Source organism: Geotrypetes seraphini, chromosome 5 (genome assembly GCF_902459505.1).
Source record: "Geotrypetes seraphini chromosome 5, aGeoSer1.1, whole genome shotgun sequence".
In the NCBI taxonomy this organism is placed as follows: domain Eukaryota; kingdom Metazoa; phylum Chordata; class Amphibia; order Gymnophiona; family Dermophiidae; genus Geotrypetes; species Geotrypetes seraphini.
Window position 1 is genome coordinate 108,903,236 of NC_047088.1, and position 7,347 is coordinate 108,910,582.

Consider the following 7,347-nt stretch of genomic DNA (forward strand, 5'->3'; position numbering starts at 1 on the left):
ACCGATTTGTAATAGCCTTTTTCCATATGTAAAACACTTTATAAAACTACCCTTATTGTTTAGTGAGAACAAAAAATGGCATCCTAAGTGAGGCAGTATGCCTGGGAAAATGCACAATGCAAAATTTGCACAGATTTCTGCATTTACCTTATATAATTTGACTTGAAGAGCAAGAGCCAATATATGGTAAGTATTGAGGAAAGAAGCAAGAAAGAGTAATGAGCATAAATTAACTTGTAAGTGTAGAACTAGCAAGAGTAATAAACAGTAACTTGTATAGAGACAAATGGGGAAAGAAGAGGTAATAAGCATATAGGAACTGTTGATAGGAAAAGCAGGAGCAGCAACATGCTATTGAACAAGAAACTGCACCACGGTCCAAGAATACATTATAAGAGCTGGTGAAATGAAACTCAGATTTTAACAAACGGGGTACCCTCTTTCAGTGATTCAGAAGGCATATAAGTGAGCTCTATATGCAAACAGAACCTTATTATTGTCTTCACCACCTAAATCAGATGAGAATACTTTAGAATGTGTTCTCCCTTATTCAGTTCGGGCATTTGACATCAAACGCATTATTAAACAACACTGAGGAATCATGCAATTTCATGAGGCATTCCAACAGGTGCCCAGATTTGCGTTTTCTAAACAGCGTAATTTGAAGCAGCAGCTGGTTCATTCCCAGTTTGTCAGACAGCCAATGGCACGGACATCGGGGCAACATACTCAGTGTGGTCATTGCAAAATATGTAAACATTGTGTCACTTTACAACAAATGTCTACTTGTTTAAGCTATCTGTCATATCAAGTGTCCTGCTACTAATTGTGACTCTCGACAAGTAGTGTACATCATTCAATGCCCATGCCAGTTGTTCTACGTGGGGTGCACTACCCGCAGCATCAAGACCCGAATTGGAGAACATATCAGCAGAATCCGCACGAGAGTGAAAGAGGCCCCCTTAGTTTAACATTGGTTGGACCATCAACATGCACCCATGGACCTTACTTTTTCTATCCTTAATGTCATTGTTCCTACCAGAGGAGGAGATGTTGCACGTATGCTCTGGAAACAAGAACAAAAATGGATTTTTATCCTTAATACTTTGCACCCACATGGACTGAACAGCGAGATGGAGTGGGTAGCTTTTCTGTGATTTTTAACATTATTCAGTTTTGCTACGTGTCAACATTGCAGATTATCACAATTCCTTTTTTACAGTTTCAACTATTGCATCAGCCATTTGATGACGTGACGTCAGTCACGTTTTTACGTTCAATAACGAATCCCTCCCCTTTTTCTTATTTAAATCGGGAATGTGCTGCTGTGTCCTTTCTGGCAGTTTGAATACATTTTGTGGAGTGAGAGCGTTTTTCAGTTGTGGTATGTATTTTGTGCATTCCCTTCCCTAGTTCAGCTTTAAGAATTATTACATTTTTATCGAGGTGTGGATATTGACTTTTGCTCACACCCGACTTTGTGAACTTTTTGTGTTGTAGGAATGTTAGCACATCACTAATTCTAACATTATTGAAGTTTAAAAGACTGTTTTACTGCAATTGTGAGTGGGTCTCCTGATGAAGTACACGAAATGGGGCCGTGTCGGGACCCCAAACCCCTCATTGAGCTAAGTTATGACTTTATTACTCATGTTTGAGTGATGTTTTGACAAGTATATGAAGAAAGAAAGAAAATCAGTATTTTGAATTACTTGAAGGACTATGATACATTTTTTACTATTTTGTATCCTGGCTTGAAGTGTGATCTCTATTTAAACAGTTGCAATGACTGGGAGGTAAACTCTGTTTCCACTCTAGGAGGGTGTATTCCCTCCTTGTTGAGTTTCACATTTCTGAGCGACTTAAAACACATTGATCACACTTCATAGACGGGTTTGTTGTGAAAGTGAGGTCAGTTCACATATTATTGATTAAACAAGAAACTAGCAAGAAAGAAAACAAGAAATGGAGCAATATCCCCTTAAGAGTGAGAAAATAAAGTAAGTGGTTTCAAAACAAATGTTTATTTATGAAACAATCATTCAAAATGGTCACAAAAATAAAACATTTTATTTCTTGTATATTCCCCTATGTACAAATGGACCTATAGCTCCTAATCCTTTTCTGATCCATTAATTTAAGTCTATCAAGTCCTCCTTAGTAAGTTGGTCCTGTTTTCTCTCCTGCCACTTCTTTCTCAGCTCTTCAATTTCCTCTCCAAACATTTGATGCAACCTCAGGAAGTTCTCCTCTTCTATTTCTCTTTCCACCAACAGCTGACGCTGGGCACCGTATGCCAATTTCCTGGACCGTGCCTTCAGCAACTCAGGTTCTGTGCTCTTTGAACTATTTTTAGTTTTTGTCAGTTTGACTTCCAAGCTTTGCACTGGTACACCAGGCCAGATATTATCAATGTTGTCAGTGTGAGCACAGCAGAGCTGTTTGTGTTGCTGTGCAAGATCTGTCACCAGCATGCGAAGATAACTGAAACTTGCAGAGGTTAGGGCCCTTATCCAGGCTTCCATTGATGCCTGGTCTTCAGCAGCCATCTTGTAGGCCCGCAAGCCGGGACCTTGGAAGGCCACAGCAAAGGCAAAGGCCTCATCAGACTTGCAGAGCTCCACAGAACAGCCTTCTAACACAATGATGCCCAGTGGTTCACGGTCCCCACATCGTTCAAAGTAGAAGAGGAAATTACCACGGAGGCAGAACCAGCGGCGCTGGTAGGAGGTGTTCAGCTCACCCTTCTTGTAGAGATAGCCTTCCTTATCTGGTGAAGTAGTGCTGTGGCAGTATGATAGCACTGGGTAAGAATGAAGCTTCATAGCAGAAGATGGCAGGAGAGTATCTGATGGGTAAAAGAAAGAGATGAATATAGTGTGATGAAGAAAGGGAGAGAGAAAAGACATGATATGACAAAAGAAAAATTTATAGATCGATTACCAGAAACAAGAAAAGGGGAAAGATTGGTTTATACAGACATTACACATAACATTTAAGTAAAATAAATGTGAGCTGATCTTCAAAGCAAGTTATATGTTTACTGGTGGCTGGTACATGTATAACTTGTCTATTCATGTAGGTAAAAAAAATGTATGAATAATAATATTGGGCCATGTACAGATAACGTGACCATTTTTTTTTCATCATAAGGGGACATCTATTAATTGTCAATCCTGTCCCCAATTTTTCCATTCATTTTTTATGTACACATAATATTTTATTAATTCATAACGGTAACCATCAAATTTTAAAAAACTACAAAGCACACTATACGCAGAGAAAATGTTAATTATCATTTATATTTGAGGGTTTTCAAAGATATCAAGGCAGATAACTTTAAAATATGCAATGTCACCTCAGTAACTATAGAAAAATAGACAAATATAGTGCAAAATAAAGACAGCAGATATAAATTCTCAAAACTGACACATTTTGATCACTAAATTGAAAATAAAATCATTTTTCCTACCTTTGCTATCTGGTGATTTAATGAGTCTCTGGTTGTGTTTCCTTCTGACTGTGCGTCCTTTCTTTTTGCACTCAGGCCCAACAATTGTCCCTTTCTATTCCCTCCCTCCTTCCTTCCCATGTCCTTAATGCCACTTCCTATGTCCTTAGTTCCCCTTCCTATGTCCTTAGTGCCCCCAGTGCCCCTTCCTATGTCCTTAGTGCCCCCAGTGCCCCTTCCCATGTCCTTAGTACCCCAAGTGCCCCTTCCCATGTCCTTAGTAACCCAAGTGCCTCTTTCCATGTCCTTAGTACCCCAAGTGTCCCTTCCCATGTCCTTAGTTCCCCTTCCCATGTCCTTAGTGCCCCTAGTGCCTCCTTCCCATGTCCTTAGTGCCCCCAGTGCCTCCATCCTATGTCCTTAGAGCCCCCAGTGCTCCTTCCTAAGTCCCCCCTCACTGCCTTCCAGCCTTTGTCCCACCCCTCCCCCGAAGCTAACCAGCCTACCTCCTTGCTGTGCTAAAGCCAGCTTACCTGCCTCCCTCCCTCTAGCGCCGAAGCCTGCCCCCGGCCCGGCCCAGTCCCCACTGCTGCTGCCTACTGCTGCTTCACACACACACACTCCCTGCTGCTACCAGCCACAACTAAAGCAAAGGAAGGTCCAGGCGCCGGCCCTCAAACCTTCCTAACATCAATTCTGACGTCGGAGAGGAAGTTCTGGGCCAGCTAGGCAGTGATTGGCTGGCCCGGAACTTCATCTCTGATGTCAGAATTGATGTCGGGAAGAAGGTTTGTGGGCCGGCGCCTGGACCTTCCTTTGCTTTAGTTGCAGCGGTCTGCAGTGGCTGTGTGTATGTGTGTTTGAAGCGGCGGTAGGTAGCAGTAGCGGGAACCGGTCGGGGGCAGGCTTCGGCGAGGGAGGGAGGGGAAGCGATTGCCTGTCCTGTTGTCCCCGCGCACAGCTTCAGGACGCTGTCCCTGAAAACGGGACATTTTGGCATCCCGAAGCTGTGCGTGGGGACAACGGGACAGGGGATCTAAAAATGGGACGGTCTTGTTCAAAACGGGACGCATGGTCACCTTATATATACACATGGATGAAGTACCCAGTTATACATGTAAATGATAGAATATCTGCTTTTTTTAATACAGTAATGTAGGCATGAGCATTTACCTCAGCTCCATGGCTGCTGTAAGCAGTCATGCCTAAATAGGAAACTAGGTCTCATCTTGCTGCCTAAAAATAAATGCCCCTTTTATACAGTAGAATTACTGTCATAGTATGATTAATGTACTGTCCCAATTTGTGTATTTTGCAGCTCTACTCATGGATAACAGGTGCTAAATATATGTGCTAAGTTAAGTGTTGGCATTTACCTCAGAAAAGTCATTATACTGACTGAATATTCAGCCCCTGTTTTCTCTAAATTCGTAGTCAGTAGATGTACTGAAGACATTAAGAGACATTTGAGGCCTTACCTGTCCTTTTGATCTGTCTGCTTTCCACACTCCCTCTTTTGTTCCCTGATACCAAGGATCTCTATATCTTCCTGTAGTGTGTGTGTGTGTGTGTGGGGGGGGGGGGGGGGTTGTCTGGTAGTTATCATCTAAAGTGTTAAGCTTCATAGGTGAATTTCCTGTTTATATTCTGCTGCGAGAGAGGCACTACCCAATCAAGATCACCAGAACTGGTTCTACCAGTTTACAAAGTAAATAATGAAACTAGATGCTCAGAATGCCACCGTGGAGCTCAAACACTGCAATGCAGTTCAACTCATTTATTACTATAATTGATATGGTCTTTAATTGTGAGGTTACACTGCCATATCCCCCACGCCTCTCCTCCCTGGCATGTGAAAAGTGGCATTTCATGCTGGGCTCTCTTTTCTGACATTTGAAGCCTCTGTAGTGAGATCATAAAATGTATGGTGTAAGTAGTGTTGCTCCCTAGCCAGTCACAGAAATTATAGAGGCAAGAGGATCACATAGGATATGAGCTGAAGTGGGTTAGAGGAAAGTCTGGACAGAAGGAGAAAGGGATTGGGACTTTGTATACCCCTTTTTGTAGTTTTACAACCACACTCAAAGCGGTTTAATACAGGTACTTCAAGGAGAATGAGCCAGCAATATTATTCCTCAGAGGCTAAGTTGGACTCTAATTCAACAGATCACTGCTCCCAAGTGGTAGCTGAACAGATTGGATAGACTGTTCAGGTTTTCATCTGCAGTGATTTACTATGTTACCATGTAGAAATATTAATTTAAAATAGTACCAGTTTTATTGCAGTAGCACCCTCCAGCTTCCATTCCAGGAGCAATGGGGAAATGGAAGCAAGTTCAGAAACGTTTCAGGCTACAACAAAAGGTTTTCAGATAGCATAAAATCACTATTGTTGCTCACCCCAACTCCCTCCTTGTTCTAATATTGGCTGTCCTTTTTCTTTTCATTTTAATATGGATAGTATGGAGTCATTTAGCAGAAGGGGCTTACTTCCTCTTCTTCCCCCTTACTATTTCTCTGGATGGGGCTGAGCTGTTTTCTTCTTCCCTTAATCTAGCAGAAGCAGCTACCTTTTTTGTTGCACACACACACACACCCTCCACTGAATATTGGATTATCTAGTCCCTGTTCTGCTAATAAACCACCTTCATGCTGTGAGGATTCCATACCTCTTTAGGTCCTGGATCTGGTTCCGAGGCTCACAGTCATGTCTGGCCTTGTAGCTCATATGTATGTAGTCTCATTAAATTTCTCCCACTCAAGCCCTGTCCAGGTGGCTGGATAGTTCCTACTAATTCTTGGAGAGAGCGAGGTCCTCTGGTTATTTTGATTTCTAATTCTAAATTCAACGTCTGTGTAAGGGCTTTGAGACTACCTCTCCCAAGCCCTTCCTCCTCTTTCTCGGCAAAAGAAGGCGTGTCTGTCTATAAAAGAAAGATCAAGTTTCACTTTCTCCTTCAAGTTCCCAAACACTTGAGCCTGTAAAAGGCAAATAACTTTCTCTAAAATAGAATTCTCAGCTCTTGGCATTGTGCAATTAACTGGAGTCTGATATTTTCTGAATCGTCAGCAAATTTTTGAAACACTTCTGATATCCCTTTAACACAGGGCTGGCTTGAGAGGGAAATCGGTGAGGCACTGGCTCAGGGTGCCAAAAAGCCCTGTTTCACATTTTACTCTTTGGCCCAACCAATCTTTCTGCAACATAAGCAAAGCAGTGGGAGGCTGGCCCTTTTACGCTTGGGGTTGTTTAAAAAAAATATTTTAAAAAATCAGTCACCTGCTACCACCAGCACTGTGAGCATGTATGAAACATGAGATACATGAAATGCCTGCCACATGAATGTGTGGCATTGGGCAACTGGGATCTTAAGAACATAAGAATTGCCGCTGCTATGTCAGACCAGTGTTACATCGTGCCCAGCAGTCCGCTATCGTGGTGGCCCTTAGGTCAAAGACCAGTGCCCTAAGTGAGACTAGCCTTACCTGCATACATTTTGGTTCAGCAGGAACTTGTCTAACTTTGTCTTGAATCCCTGGAGGGTGTTTTCCCCTATGACAGTTTTCCACTACTCTCTGGGTGAAAAAGAACTTCCGTACGTTTGTACGGAATCTATCCTCTTTTAACTTTAGAGAGTGCCCTCTCGGTCTCTCTACCTTGGAGAGGGTAAACAACCTGTCTTCATCTACTAAGTCTATTCCCTTCATTATCTTGAATATTTCGATCATGTCCCCTCTCAGTCTCCTCTTTTCAAGGGAGAAGAGGCCCAGTTTCTCTAATCTCTCACTGTACGGCAGCTCCTCCAGCCCTTTAAGCATTTGAGTCGCTCTTCTCTGGACCCTTTCGAGTAGTACAGTGTCCTTCTTCATGTACAGCAACCAGTGCTGGATGCAGT

General features: G+C 42.5%; 1 protein-coding gene across 2 annotated transcripts; it reads right to left on the reverse strand.

Annotated features, from left to right (window-relative positions):
* Positions 1-2,001: 2,001 nt before the first annotated feature.
* LOC117360508 (sesquipedalian-1-like) lies at positions 2,002-6,361 on the reverse strand. Of its 2 annotated transcripts, none has more exons than XM_033944360.1 (2): positions 6,121-6,361; positions 2,002-2,848 (listed from the first exon to the last, which is right to left on the reverse strand). In XM_033944360.1, exon 2 carries the CDS (start codon positions 2,823-2,825, stop codon positions 2,133-2,135), a length of 693 nt encoding a protein of 230 aa, XP_033800251.1. In that variant the 5' UTR covers positions 2,826-2,848; positions 6,121-6,361; the 3' UTR covers positions 2,002-2,132. The 2 variants fall into 2 exon arrangements, with proteins under 2 accessions (XP_033800251.1, XP_033800252.1); XM_033944361.1 differs by lacking the exon at positions 6,121-6,361 and adding an exon at positions 4,930-5,034.
* Between the last annotated feature and the right edge of the window lie 986 nt (positions 6,362-7,347).

Excerpts from the sequence above, each read along its gene's own strand:
- LOC117360508 (XM_033944360.1), bottom strand. The coding sequence starts at position 2,825 with ATGAAGCTTCATTCTTACCCAGTGCTATCATACTGCCACAGCACTACT.